Here is a 13,794-nt window from a genome sequence, read left to right as displayed (position 1 = left end):
TCGCCCCTACGGAGTACGAGGCGATGAGTGAGGTGCGCGCACAATATAAGCACGATGTGACTTGCTATGACTACAAGGAAACTAGAATTAACTATTCGCTACGTCGAACGAAGATTTTTGATTCGAAAAATGTTCCACAGCACTTTGCACGACTCCTGCCATCGTCACCACGCCTCCGATGATGGAGCAGATCCCAATGATGAATGCTCCAAATGTCGTGCGCGTTTCTTTGAAATCGACACGAATCGGCTCAATTTCGTAGGTGAAGAATACTCCCGGATCCCTGCCGTTTGATGAGCCCCCCAGGGATCGCTGAGATGTTGTGAAAGTCTCAGTCACGCTGTATTGATGAGTGCTGATCCTCGCGTCTCCTCTCAACGGTTGAAACGTCGTTGCCACAACATTCAGAAAATATTGCTGCACCGCGTTCGGGGGGAGTGAGCGATGGGTACCATCGAGGGGACTCACCAAACCGGGAAATCGTTCGCCGAACGACAAACGATGTATCGTGTGAGTCAAGTTCAAGTCTGTGTGCACATTCAGCTTAAATTGTTGCATGCCCATCATCACAACTCTGCCCGGAGAGATGGAAATCCGTCCCGGCACTCGATTGACTTCAAGGTATCCCTTCACTTCGCACCCTTCACGCGCCTCATTCCGAAAAGCGTTCTCGATACCCTCCGGAAAAGCTTCTTTTAGCATGCTCTCGAACCCGAAAACACCAGCAAAGCGATGAGCCCGATCCTGTTTCTGCAACGCGGTCTCGTTTCCAACCACTGAATCAGTCTGGTTCATCTTCTCAAGCGCCTGCACCATCTCTTTATGCTTATTCGGCTTCTCAGACGTAAACGTTGCATCGATAGGTTTGCCATCTTTATCTACTCTCCTCTTCTCGATGTGACCATCATGCACGTCGTAATGCTGTTCCCCGGCTTTATCTGAAGTGTCCAACGTGATGAGATTGCACGCCATGCTGTGAAAGGTGATATCGATGTCGATCTTCAGTCTCTCGGCGTTCGGCGTCACGCTGTGAACGCCCATGGGATTCACCCTAAGCTCACTCACCACCTTGGTAGTCCTGTACGCGAAGAACTCGCCGAGGAAGAGGAGCAAACACAACGCTCCGCACACCAACGTGATGATCACTCCAGACGTTGATTGTCGCGCGTAGTCCTCCTTAAGCTTAGGATTGGCGTCTAAAGACTTGAGTAGAGCGCTCATTCTCTTCGTTGGGGTCACCTCATCGTCATCCCGAGCGTTAGATCCGATGTTACGTCGGGTTAAACCACCGCGATCGAGACGGTTCATTCGTCCTCCTCAACGCACGACGTGCGTCCGCGAATGATACGAAACGCCCGTCAACGTGCGAGTACTGCCGTCGCAGACGATTCAAACGACGATGCGAGCGTCTCAGCGCGATCAATGCGCGCGCGCACTTCGCGTTGTGGCGTCCCAGACTCTCGACGCGCTCGTTATGTTTGGTTGGCAATGTGAGTTATGACAAGTCTCCTACGTGTCCATCTCGCCTTCGCTTCTCGCAACCGCGCTTACTCGACCAGCTGCACGGCGGCGATGGATGGGATCTTTTCCCTCAGCTTTTGCGTCACGGCGACGCGAACCGTCATAACCTTGGCCGCCGGTCCCGTCAGGCGCACCTTGACGATGGGTTCTTCGATATCTAAGAGCTCTAACACCCCTCCGCCGGTTCCGGCGAGGTAGGGCCTGATTTCGTTCAGCGTCTGCTCGACGTTTTCTTCGGTCAGGGGTAAGCCCTCGATCTCGTCCTCGATCTGGATCACCTCCATTATGTCTGGAATCTTCTCCAGGAGACGCTTCTCGATCCCCATCCTCATGGTCACCGTGCTCGAGGGGCACGACCCGCACGCGCCCTTGAGCTTGAGCTTGACGCTTAAACCATCGATTTCCACGAGCTCGACGTCACCACCGTCCGCGATGAGGTACGGTCGCACCTCGTCGAGCACTTTCTCAATGTTATCCGCCGTGAGCTCCAGAGTGTCCAGGGCGCCGTCCGAGGTCGGGGGCGACGCGCGCGCGCGCGTTCGCCGCCACGCCCGACCGCGGGTGCGTCGCACCAACGTTCGCGCGCTCGTCCTCGAGCTCGACGCGCTCGCGCTCGACTGCGCGCGAACGAAAGCCATGGGCGCGACGAAGTGACGACGTCGGCGCCGCGCACCCCCCTCCGCGCCGACGCGTGGCACCACGAGGGGACTCGGGGTTGATTCATGACTCATGGTGATGCCCCACCACGCCTCGGGTCGAGGTCGAGCGCGCGGACGGGCGCGAGCGCGCGTCGGTGCGCGCGCGATCCGGGCGCGCGCGCGACGGTGCGACGACCTCCTCGTCCTCGGCCTCGCGCGGAGCTCGGTCGAGGCGACGGGGGCGACGGGCGATCGATTTCGACGCGCGATGACGACGACGACCACGGCTGCATTCATGGCTCGAGCGAACCCGAGGTCGTTCGGGCGCATCCTCCTCGCGCATCGTCAGCGAGCGCTGAGCGAGGGACGGTGGACGAGACGCTCCGTCGTGGTCGTGACGAACGCATCGGGACAATCCGCTCCGGGAACGGCGCGGGCGAACAGAGGAATCGGGGGGACGCCGCTCATTCGCTCGGACGCGGCGACGGGGCCGACGCTCGCGAGGAACGCGCGGTTGGTGTACGGATCAGCGGTGAGCGAGACCGTCGAGAACGGCGGAGAGAGCGGTACCGAGGGACGAGATCTCACAAAACTCTGGCTCACGAACACGATGACTCGGAAGAAAGAACTCTTCATCCCCAGGGACCCGGCGGGGAAAAAAGTGCAAATGTACGTGTGCGGAGTCACCGTGTACGATTATTCGCACATCGGTCACGCGCGCGTGTACGTCGCCTTCGACGTGTTGTACCGCCGACTCATGGGCTTAGGATACGACGTGACGTACTGTAGGAACTTCACCGACATCGACGATAAAATTATCAAGCGCTCAAACGAAAGCGGCGAGACGTGCGAGGCGCTGACCAACAAATTCATCGACGCTTTTCACGAGGACATGACCGCTCTCGGCTGTCTCCGACCGACACTCGAGCCGCGAGCGACGGAGTGCGTCGATGACATCATCGCTTTCATCGAGCGTTTGATCGCCAAGGGAAACGCGTATGAGGCAAGTGGTGACGTGTACTTCTCGGTTGATACCCTTCCAGCGTACGGCGCGTTGTCTGGCAGAAAGCAAGACGATAATCGTGCCGGCGAACGCGTGGCCGTGGACGAACGAAAGAAAAACCCGGCCGATTTCGCCCTCTGGAAGACGGCGAAACCGGGTGAGCCGACTTGGACGAGTCCCTGGGGAGATGGTCGGCCCGGCTGGCACATAGAGTGCAGTGCCATGATCGAAAAAATGCTCGGTCCGACGATCGATATTCACGGTGGCGGACAGGATTTGGTTTTCCCGCACCACGAGAACGAGCTCGCGCAGTCTTCGGCCGCGTGCGGATGCGGGGCACACGCGGATGAAAATCCATTTGTGCGATACTGGGTGCACAATGGGTTCGTCAAGGTGGATTCTGAGAAGATGTCCAAGTCACTAGGGAACTTTTTCACGATTCGAGAAGTTTTGGACAAATATCATCCGTTTGTCCTTCGATTCATGCTTCTTGGCGCGCACTATCGAGCGCCCATCAACTACACGCAAAGAGCTCTGGAGGAAGCTTCGGATCGCGTGTACTACTTGTATCAAACGCTCCAAGACGTCCGAAGCGTCATTCGCGACGCCGCTGTCGAGGAGGATGCGACAAAACCCGTACCGATGGTGGCAGACGCGTTGAAGCTCGCAAATGAGACGGAGAAGCAAGTTTTGGAATCGTTGAACGACGACTTGAACACTCCGGCGGTGATGGCGACGCTCTCCGCACCACTCAAGTCGATGAACGATTTCATGACTACCAAGGCTGGGAAGAAGGCTGTAGGTAGAGTTCGAGCCCTACAAGCGCTTTTGACCTCCATCGAGGGCGTGCTAGAGGCTGTTGGTATGCCCAGAGGTGAGGAAGATGTCTTTCTCGGTGAACTTCGAGCGAAAGCGTTGCATCGCGCAGGTCTCACGGAAGACGCACTGTTAGCTAAAATAGAAGAACGCAAGAAAGCGCGCGACGCGAAAGACTTTGCAGAGTCTGATCGCTTGCGTGATGAGCTTTCCGCGCGCGGTATCGGTCTCATGGATGGCGCGGCGGTGGCCTGGCGTCCCGTCCCGGTGGTTGACGCATAGGCGTCAATCGACCAATGATATCGTCCTCGCCGTTCATTTCGTCGCCAGTACTCTTTCAATTGATTTTGCACGCGCATTAGAATCTTTTATCCCCGATCTCCGTCGTCGCACGTCTCGAACGAAAACGCGGAAACACGCGCGCGCGCGCGGACCAGGGTTTGGGCCAGCACCGGCTGTCGCTTTTTAGTTAGCCGCGTAGGAGGTGGCGGCTGCTGGCTGCTTCACGACTTCGCACACGCCCGCGTTCGTTCGCGTCGCGCTCGTTCGCTCGCTCGCGAGCGAGAGCGCAGGTAAGCGAACGTCTTCACCCCGTCGCCGCGCGCGCGCGTCCTCGCGCGCGCAATGGCGAAGAAGAAGAAGCACGCCAAGGCGAACCCGGGAAGCGGCGGTAAGCGTAAATTCTTCCAAGGAGCGACGAAGACCGAGACGGAGACCAAGAGCGCGTTCGAGTCGGTGAGCGTGCGAAAAAAGTTTGACATCTTAGGCCGCAAGGTGAAGGGCGAGCGCGGGAACGTCATCAAGGCTCGCACCGAGGCGATCGAAAAGCGCAGACGTACGCTCCTGAGAGAACACGAGGAGAACGGGAAAGCAAACTCCTTCGTGGACAGACGGTTCGGAGAAAGCGACGACGGCTTGAGCGCGGAAGATAAGCACATCGGACGGTTGGCCAAAGCACGATTGAGACAGTACAAGAAATCAAAGAACTTTTCTCTGAACGACGACGACGAAGATGGTTTCGGAACGCTCACTCACCTGGGACAGCCACTGGCCGAGGGAGATTTGACGGCCAAACCGAACGGAGATGACGACGACGACGACAACTTAGACGGAGAGATGACGCGGGCATTCCACTTTGGCGGTGGTGACTTCGAACCGACGTTGAAACGCGACGGCAATGGTCACGACGTCAGTGAGCCAGAACGCCGGAAAACAAAGAAGGAAGTGATGGAAGAACTCATCGCTAAGAGCAAATTCCACAAGGCTGAGAAGCAAAAGCAGCGCGAAGATGATCAGTACACGCTAGACAAACTTGACGCCGACTTCAAAGTGATCAGCCAGGGAGGGATGCTCTCAAGTGCGCTGCGAAAGGCTGTCGGACACATGAAACCGACGACGAAGGCAAAGAGCAACGCTCCCGAGCAAGAAAAGGATGAATACGACACCTGGGCGAGGACTTTGGCCTACGAGCGCCGAGGTCAAGCTGGCGAGAGGGCAAGGACACAGGAAGAAGTCGAGGCGCAGGAGAAGCTTGCATTGGAACAAGCGGAGAGAAAGAGACTGAAGCGCATGCGCGGTGTGAACTCTGATGATGAAAGCTCTGACGACGATGGTCCCCAGGGTGGGTACGCCGCTCGAAGACGCAAAGCAAAAAAAGCAGAGAGAGGCGATGATGACGATGTTGCTACTGATGACGTGCGTCGAGAGGGAGGCGACGACTTGGATGAAAATTTCGCCCTGGATAGCGCCGAGGAGGTTGAGGATGAAGAAGAGGATGGCGTCGGGTCCGAGGATGAGGACGATGTTTCTGATGAGGATGAGGCTGATGACGATATGGATGATAATGCTCGTCTTCGAAAGTCATTTAGATCCGAGTTGAAGGATGTCGAGGAAGATTTAGACAAGGGGAAAAATCGCCTTCGAAAGCTGGGTATTCTCCAAGACGGAGTAGAAGCTAAGGATTCAGAGGAAGATGAGGAAGATTACGAGGACGAGGATGAGGACGATAAGGATACCGAAGACGAGGATGAGGACGATGAGGATGCCGAAGACGAGGATGATGTGGTCGAAAATGACCATGCTGGTGTCTTGAGAGAGTTAGAAGAGGAAATTGCTGGAAATGCGGCATCTCGTGAGGGCAAAAATCCGGATAAAAAGGAAACGCCGAGGCATGAAGCAAAGTCCAGTGAGTCAATGAGAGTGGATATACCTTTCACATTTCCTATGCCCGAGAGCTATGAAGACCTCGCTGGTATGCTTGGTGCGCACGGCGCTGAGGACACGTTCACGATTATTTCTCGAATACGAGCTTGCAACGCGCCTACGTTGGCGGCAGAAAACAGAAAGCGAATTCAAACGCTTTTCGGTCTACTTTTACAACGGTTTGAGATTTTTGCGGGGCAGGCGCCGATACCCACCGACCACTTGGACGTTCTTTCAACACACATTGTCGATCTGAGCGCGCAAGTTCCTTTCTTTGCCGCAACCGCGGTCAAGGCTCGCGTAGAAAAAATGAGTTCAAGACTTCGTCAAGCGCTGCGCTCTGGGGAGACCGGTTGGCCGCCCTCGAGAACGGTGTTGCTTTTGTCCTTGTTTGCAGCAATCTTCCCCACAACAGACAAAGTGCATCCAGTGATGTCGCCTGTGTCTCTCTACCTTGGAAACTTGCTCGCGCATTGCGCCATAAGATCAACGAAAGACGCGGCGTTGGCTGTCATTATTGCGACGATGTCTAGCATGTATTCATCTGCATCTGAAAGAGTATTTCCAGAAGCCGTGGCGTTGATGAGTGCTTTGGTTCTATCTGCCTCAAGACCTAAAGCGCATTGGTCAGATGGTTTGCCAACGCATCTCGCAGAGCAAATCGGTGGTCCTTGGTTGTCAAGTGCTATTAACTCTTCCAAATCGGGCACGTTGTCCTTGCCTGAGACGTTGAACGGCATTTATTTTGGCAAAGTCTCTGATGAACTGTTGGCGGTGGTCACTTTGCGGGCCGCTCTTTCATGCTTGCGACAACTCTCTAGACCTGTCGCAAAAACGGCGTCGGCGTCTGAAATCCTCTTACCAGTTCGATCGTCGGTGGTAACGCTTCGAAAAGCTTTGAAGAATGCCAAGTCGCCGTCAGCAAAGCTCTGTGAAGACTTTATGAAGGAGCTAGATGATTCTCTTTCTGGAAGCGTCAAGACACCTCTGGCGTACCACACCAAGGCTGCAGAGGCGATCAAGACGTACAACCCGATGTACGAAGAAGATGGTTACCAGAAAGGTCGGGATTACGATCCGAATCGCGAGCGAGCCGAGGCAAGGAAGCTCAAGAAGCAGCTCAAGCAAGAAGCCCGAGGCGCCATGCGTGAGTTGCGCAAAGATAATCGTTTCATGGCAGACGCTCGAGCGAAGGAGCAAGCGCAAGCGGCTGAGGAACGCGGTGCACGCCAGCGTGATGTGTTATCGTTTTTGGAAAAGCAAGAGTCCGATTTCAAATCAGGAGGTCAAGGGGGACAAATTGTCAAAAACAAACGTCGTGTTTCAAAGGGGAGCAGACGGGCGTTTTAGAATCGAGCATTGTCTTTGTGTAAACTACAGCTAGAAAAATTCACGAAAATTCACGAAAGATCACTGATGGGTGGCCTATTCACGACATCGTTCGCCTTCTTCGCGGTCGTCTTCAGATTCTGCGGAAGGTGCGGAACGCGTGGGATTTGCGCGAGGAGTTCTGCTGTCCGCCGGAAGAGTCTTGCAATATCGCCCTCATCCAGGGACGTGTCGTTACGAATCTGGTCCCACGACGTACCACTGGCCCACGATTCTACCAAAGCAGCGACTTCATAACTCAAACTGATCGGCACGTCGACTCGTGTGGTCGACTGGAGATACTGCAAATCGCCCATCGCCGGTTCGACATGTTCAATCGCTTCGACCAAGTTCTGTGAAGGATTGTAGAAGCACGTAGCCGGGCGATTATCCATGCACAGCGCACCAGCGAAACCGGCTAAAGTGGCAACGTCAAGTTCCGCGACGAGAGGGGAAGACATCGCCATTCCGAGCCAGAGCTCATTTTCACCCCTGAGGTCAGCACAAATCTCTCCAAATTCCAACAGTTTGAGAGACTCTGACTCTAACGCGCCGCACTCGACAAGGATATCGACAACGCGAAGAAACTCTTCCCAACCGGCGGCGGAATACTCTTTGATGCGTCGCTCAATACTGTCGCGTTTAGTTTTGAGCTTTTTCAGTTTCTCTTCACGTTTTTTCTGTTGTTTCGCTGTGCTGCGCAATTCTGCGACATTTTTCAGACTATTTATCTCCTCCCGCGTGCGTTGAATTTGAAGTTTTTGCGCATTGATGTACTCCGTCGATTCTGAAGACTGAATCGCATCCAATAAACTGTCAGCACCTTCGAGGACACGATCGGCCACCCTCTTTCCCTTCTTCGGCACATCCGCTTTCCACAAGCCTCCCCCACTCGCTCGAATCCATCGAAGACTGCTCGACGACGGAGGCGATCCCGCATCCGCGATATCTTCCGACCGCAGCGCAGTGGTGCCGACGCCGATCGACTTAATTCTATCAGAATAGAATCTATACCAGGCCCCGTCGCTTCCTAAAGCCGAGAATTCGCCCATTGGATATGGCTTCCCGATGGCACTTGCGGTCGGAGCAATTTTTGACGATGGAACAGCTTCAACAATCGCTGCGGTAATCAGGCGTCGCGGAGTGACATCTGCCATATCGTCGACAGACTGCATAAAATCATCGCTATCGGAACGCTGTTTGTCGTCTTCGGATTCGTCACCGAATAGCTCATCCAACGACGGTGCGTCATCGCTATCAATATCTTGCAATCTCCATTCGCCGGCGAAGTCTTGGCCTTCAACCTTCAGCAAGTCGTCCTCAAACAAAGCGATCGTCGCCGAACGGCGTTCTTTACGACGTATGAGTGTATTATCTCCCACATCGATGTTCACGACGACGGGACCGCCGCTCTGCTTGAGTCTGTTTTGAATTGTTTCGCGAATTTCGATTGCCTGCATTTCAGCTTCTTGACGGAACAGGATCTTCAATAAGCGCTTTTCTTCTTTCAGTCGCTCATCTAACTTGACGAAACGTTTCCAATCAGCCGCGTCTTCATCGTCGTTTGTATCCTCGATTTGTTTTGCCAACTTCCCGATTTGAACGTCGACACGATGAAGTTCGCGTTCACGAACTGATCGAGCCTTTCCACCAAGATAATTACCAAAACTTCTCTCCACAATGCCTTGAACTTGCTTGAGCGATCTTCCTTGAAGTAAATTCAATACCATACCGTAAGATATCGAAAACTGCGACTTGAGGTTTTCTGGTGGGGATATGACGAGCTCGAAAGCTTCGTCTGGTCCCTCAAACGGTGACTGACAACAAACAACATGCCCGACTGTGTCGAATCCTCGTCGCCCAGCTCGCCCAGCCATCTGCATGAATTCATTAGAGGTCAGCAGACGTGGACCCTGATCGTCACGCTTAGAAAGAGCGCTGAGGACCGAGCATCGCGCTGGCATATTGACCCCCGCCGCAAGCGTTTCTGTCGCGAAAACAACCTTGATCAAGCCTCGCTGGAAAAGCTTCTCCACCAACCCTTTCCACGCGGGCAGTAAGCCGGCGTGATGGGAAGCCACGCCGCGCCGAAGCGGTTCAATCATGGCGGTTCGTATAGCCGACTTGTTATCCTTGGAGAATTCTTCTAACGCGACGTCGATCTGCTCTCGTTCGGCGCGCGTGACTAAATTCCCACCCGCCTGCATGAGATAGTCAACAGATTGATCGCAACCTTTACGACTGAAAATAAACCACACAGCCGGAATCATATCGCTAGCGATGAGCTGCTGGACCGTTGTTTCGACGTGCGGAACGAAACGGCGCCTAAGAATGCGCTCAGATTCACGAGAAGATGGTCCCTGCCTGCCAAAACCATCCTCCCAGTTGTCGTTCCTCTGCTGGAGTCCTTCTCGCGTGAAAGGACGAAGATCGTGATGAAGCTTGGTACCCTTGAAATTCAGAAGAGGTCCGAGCCCAGGATACAATCGCGATGGTTTCATACTATACTGCCAGGTGAGCGGAACTGGTCGATACGATGAAACGATTGTGTCGCACGGCCCGTGAACTTCCTCTATCCAGCCAGACAAATCCTCTGGATTGCCCACCGTGGCTGACAGGCAAAGAAGTTGGATCCGAGAAGGGCAGTATATAATAGTTTCTTCCCAAACCGTTCCTCTGCCAGGGTCAGAAAGATAATGGACCTCGTCAAGGACGATGATGCTCACGTCAGACAACCTGTCATCGTCACGACCGCCTGCAGCGCTAGAGTACAACATATTCCTTAAAATTTCCGTCGTCATGATCATCACGTCCGCATCGCCGTTGATATCGACGTCTCCAGTTTTTAAACCACACCTCCTCTTTCCAAATATCTTTTGAAACTCTCTCAATTTTTGATTGGAAAGCGCCTTCAATGGCGTCGTGTAAATGGCCTTTTCTCCGCGAGCCAAAGCGGTCAAGATGGCTGTCTCGCCTACCAAAGTCTTCCCACTCCCCGTGGGCGCCGAGACGACGACGGACGAGCCCTTGAGAAGGACTTTTGTCGCATCAATTTGGAAAACGTCCAGGTTGTACGGATAAAAGTCCTCGATGTCTCGCACGCTCACCGTAGACTGCGTCGCCTTGCTCAGAAGCGTCTCCAGTCTCTCCGACGTCGATGCGATCGTGAACTCTTCCTCCTCGTCGCCTCGATCGACTTCCGCGGGCGGCGCGCTCGCTCGCGTTCGCACGCGTCCGCACGTCAATCGCGCGCGCGTTTGAGCGCCCCACGCGCGCGTGTTCGAGCGCTGACAGAGCGCAAAGTTGGAACTCGTCGAGGTCATCTTGACGACGACGAGCGGTCGTCACCGTGTTCCGAGCTCCGTCGATCGACGACGACGACGCGGGCGACGGGAGAGGACGCGAGTGAATGCGGTCCGTGATGCACCTCGCGCTCTCCCGGTCGATCGCACGCGCGTCTCGCGAGCGGCGTCGTGAGGGAACGACGCGAGCGCGAGTTTGAAAAGTAAGTAGTGCTCTGTTGCCTGCGTCGCGGAGAGGTGGCCGCATCGTCATCGTTGCAACTTGATTATGAGAGCGAGAACTAAGAAGCACAGCACGAACACAAGCACGGCTATCGTGGCGGAGCGGCAGCTCGATCCTCGCCGCATCATGTTCTGCACCGCCCGAGACGCTCGCGTCAGGCGCCCGCTCGTGTCTGCCATCTCGTCGTCGAGCGAGTCTAATAGTTTGGCGTGGAGATCCAACTCGTCGTTCACCGCTATGGAGATCTCCTTTGCGCGCCCCGCCGCTCGAGATAAATCGTCCAGTGCATCGTCCTGCTCCTCTAACATCGCTCGCTGAATCTGCAGCACTTCACCCTTGTCTCTCTGTCGTGTCTCGACGCCGGGCGCCTTTGGAGCCTGCTCGGCGGGATTCCACCTCACCGCCGTCGTTGCGCTCTTTTTCTTTCTCACGCTCGCGCACCGCCTCATCGCAAGGTCTTTGCGTCGCTCGAGCGCTCTAAGTGACTCTATCCTTCTCTCAAGATCGTTCATACAGGGCGTTCGTTCGCGACGCGCGACGAGCTCGTCGAGCGCGGCGAGATTGGCGCACACCCCGTTCAGGCGCGTTCGCGCGTGCGCGGTGAGACGTGCGATCTCGCGCTCGACGTCGTTTGACGATGATGTCGACGCTCCATCGTCTCGCTTTTCCGCGTCGTCCGTGCGTTCACCGCGTTCGCCCGCCGTGTCTCCCCATCGTCGTCGCTCCAATTCATCTCGTCGCTCGAGCGTCTCCTCGCATTCGCGCAGTAACGATTCCGCGTCGACGAACGCGTCCTCGACGGTGCGTGATGACGCCATGCGCTCGGAATCGCACCGAGCCGACGCGATCTCGATCGGCGCGCGGTGGACGCCCACGCGTTCGGCGCGCGCGCGTCTCACGATTCCACGAGCGTCGCTCGACGCCTCGACGGCCTCGACGGCGTCGACGCGTCTCTCCGCACTCGAGCGCGGTGGGGGCGCGGGATGCCGCCACCGGTGACGACGACGACGACGACGAGCGATCGCGATGGACGTCGATCGCTCGCACGGTCGTGGTCGACGTCGAGAGCGTCGAGGACGTCGAGGGCGCACACGTCGACGTCGACGCATCGGTGCGCATTGTTCACCGTCGTGTTCACGCTCTGCTTGGCGTCGCGCTTCGGTTGTTCGAACGGGATGATCGTCGAACGGAGCGCGACGTTATCCTCGACGAACGTGAACGATGCGTCGGTGACGATCGCGACGTTCGCGTTCGAGAAGGGGGGGACGCTGGGGGTGTTCGCAGAGGCGACGCCACAGGAAAACGCGGGCGATGTGTGGGTCCTCATGTGTCCGAAACAAGAGCTGAGTCTGCCGCTCACGTTCTCGAACGTGGTAGAGGACACGTGCGAGGACGTAATCGTGGATGATTACGTCGCCACGCGAGGGTGTCGAGCCGTGAAGTTCAACGCGTCGTCGGGGGGCGACAACCGTAGCGAGGCGACGCTCACGGCGACGAGCAGGTCTATTCATCGCGTGGTGATGGCCATATGCGGCGTGAGCGCGCGCACTAGGGTAGAAGGAAAGTTTATTATGCTTAATCCGGGAGGAAATCACGTCGGGTACGACTACGCACCGTCGGCGGACGTGTTCATGGCGTTCATCATGACGTGGTCCATCGTGTTCGGCGCCACGTCGTACGTTCTTTGGAGGAGACGCGACAAGGCGACGTGGCTCCATCTCTTGTTGCTGACGCAGTTGATCACTCGTATTAGTTGGTTGATATCTGCGAACCGATTCTGGGCCAACGCAGAGGCGACGGGTGAGGGAATACCGCTCTTGGAGAGAAATTTAGACGCCCCGACGGGAGCTAGTGAAGAGACGAGCGCGTTCATTGCATTGCTCTCGCTCAATCAGTCCACATTTTTCTGTACATGGCTCATGATCACCTACGGATGGCTCATAACGAGGCGGTGGCTCACGACTTTTGAGGTGGCGAGTTGCCTCACGATGTACTTTGGCTTGTTCGCTGCAAACTTTGTCTGTAGGAGCACATCGGCGGCGTACATGTTCATCGGCTTCTACCTCCTTACTCCGGGTTTGTTTGCGATGTGTCTGAATAACTGCACGACGAACTTGAAGTCACTGCGCTTGCAGGAGATCATGCTGTCAAACTCGAGGAATCCGCAAGATGGGGCAATCGTCGACTCGAAGGTGCGAATTTTCAGGAGAAACCAATTGCTAGTGTTTTGGTACATAGCGATGAAAATTACCTCTTCGTTGGTCGAGTTGTTCCTCAAAGAGCACATGTGGGCGAGATATGCGATTGGCGAAATCATAGACTTCTTAGCGAACGCGGCGCTGACGTTCTCACTACTTCCAAAGACGCACAGCAATCCGTTCAATACACATTTTATCCGTGATTGGGAAGCCATGTTTGAGGGCACAGTCAACTCGATCGCTGATCGAATCGCTTCACTCGGGCTGAGTGCAAGCGAGATACCGCCTCCAGAGTTTTACATCGCTCACGTCGGGCGCTCTAGGACATCGGATGACTGCGTTGTGGACATCTGTGAAGACGCACAGGTCGAAAACCAGGGCGTCGGCTGCTTCCACTTAATTCTTGTTGAGCATCCGAGCGTGCCGGAGAAAGTGCTCCAGCATCTATCCATCGCCGTACCAGAATCCGAAATCGAAGGTAACGCGACGGAAACACGATCGGAAACTTGAGTATTATTCTCAT

At 55.5% G+C, this 13,794-nt stretch overlaps 7 protein-coding genes across 7 annotated transcripts; 3 read left to right on the top strand and 4 right to left on the bottom strand.

The window, feature by feature from the left end:
- Nucleotides 1-87: 87 nt before the first annotated feature.
- OT_ostta10g00120 (Endoplasmic reticulum vesicle transporter,C-terminal) lies at nucleotides 88-1,221 on the bottom strand (the record flags this gene model as incomplete). Its single annotated transcript, XM_003081399.2, has 1 exon — nucleotides 88-1,221. One exon carries the CDS (start codon nucleotides 1,219-1,221, stop codon nucleotides 88-90), a length of 1,134 nt encoding a protein of 377 aa, XP_003081447.2.
- Nucleotides 1,222-1,547: 326 nt separating this feature from the next.
- On the bottom strand, nucleotides 1,548-2,159 carry OT_ostta10g00110 (NIF system FeS cluster assembly, NifU,C-terminal; the record flags this gene model as incomplete). Its single annotated transcript, XM_003081398.1, has 1 exon — nucleotides 1,548-2,159. One exon carries the CDS (start codon nucleotides 2,157-2,159, stop codon nucleotides 1,548-1,550), a length of 612 nt encoding a protein of 203 aa, XP_003081446.1.
- Nucleotides 2,160-2,427: 268 nt separating this feature from the next.
- Nucleotides 2,428-4,260, top strand: OT_ostta10g00100 (Aminoacyl-tRNA synthetase, class 1a,anticodon-binding; the record flags this gene model as incomplete). The annotated part of the gene is made up of 1 exon (XM_022983087.1): nucleotides 2,428-4,260. One exon carries the CDS (start codon nucleotides 2,428-2,430, stop codon nucleotides 4,258-4,260), a length of 1,833 nt encoding a protein of 610 aa, XP_022839730.1.
- Nucleotides 4,261-4,602: 342 nt separating this feature from the next.
- On the top strand, nucleotides 4,603-7,530 carry OT_ostta10g00090 (Nucleolar protein 14; the record flags this gene model as incomplete). The annotated part of the gene is made up of 1 exon (XM_022983086.1): nucleotides 4,603-7,530. The coding sequence occupies one exon, from the start codon at nucleotides 4,603-4,605 to the stop codon at nucleotides 7,528-7,530; it is 2,928 nt and encodes a 975-aa protein (XP_022839729.1).
- Nucleotides 7,531-7,580: 50 nt separating this feature from the next.
- Nucleotides 7,581-10,871, bottom strand: OT_ostta10g00080 (Helicase, C-terminal; the record flags this gene model as incomplete). The annotated part of the gene is made up of 1 exon (XM_003081395.1): nucleotides 7,581-10,871. One exon carries the CDS (start codon nucleotides 10,869-10,871, stop codon nucleotides 7,581-7,583), a length of 3,291 nt encoding a protein of 1,096 aa, XP_003081443.1.
- A 228-nt stretch (nucleotides 10,872-11,099) lies between these two features.
- OT_ostta10g00070 (Target SNARE coiled-coil domain) lies at nucleotides 11,100-11,891 on the bottom strand (the record flags this gene model as incomplete). The annotated part of the gene is made up of 1 exon (XM_003081394.2): nucleotides 11,100-11,891. The coding sequence occupies one exon, from the start codon at nucleotides 11,889-11,891 to the stop codon at nucleotides 11,100-11,102; it is 792 nt and encodes a 263-aa protein (XP_003081442.2).
- Nucleotides 11,892-12,056: 165 nt separating this feature from the next.
- OT_ostta10g00060 (unnamed product) lies at nucleotides 12,057-13,781 on the top strand (the record flags this gene model as incomplete). The annotated part of the gene is made up of 1 exon (XM_022983085.1): nucleotides 12,057-13,781. The coding sequence occupies one exon, from the start codon at nucleotides 12,057-12,059 to the stop codon at nucleotides 13,779-13,781; it is 1,725 nt and encodes a 574-aa protein (XP_022839728.1).
- Between the last annotated feature and the right edge of the window lie 13 nt (nucleotides 13,782-13,794).

This window comes from Ostreococcus tauri (genome assembly GCF_000214015.3).
Source record: "Ostreococcus tauri WGS project CAID00000000 data, contig chromosome 10, whole genome shotgun sequence".
NCBI lineage: Eukaryota > Viridiplantae > Chlorophyta > Mamiellophyceae > Mamiellales > Bathycoccaceae > Ostreococcus > Ostreococcus tauri.
This window is presented reverse-complemented; position numbering and strand designations above follow the sequence as displayed.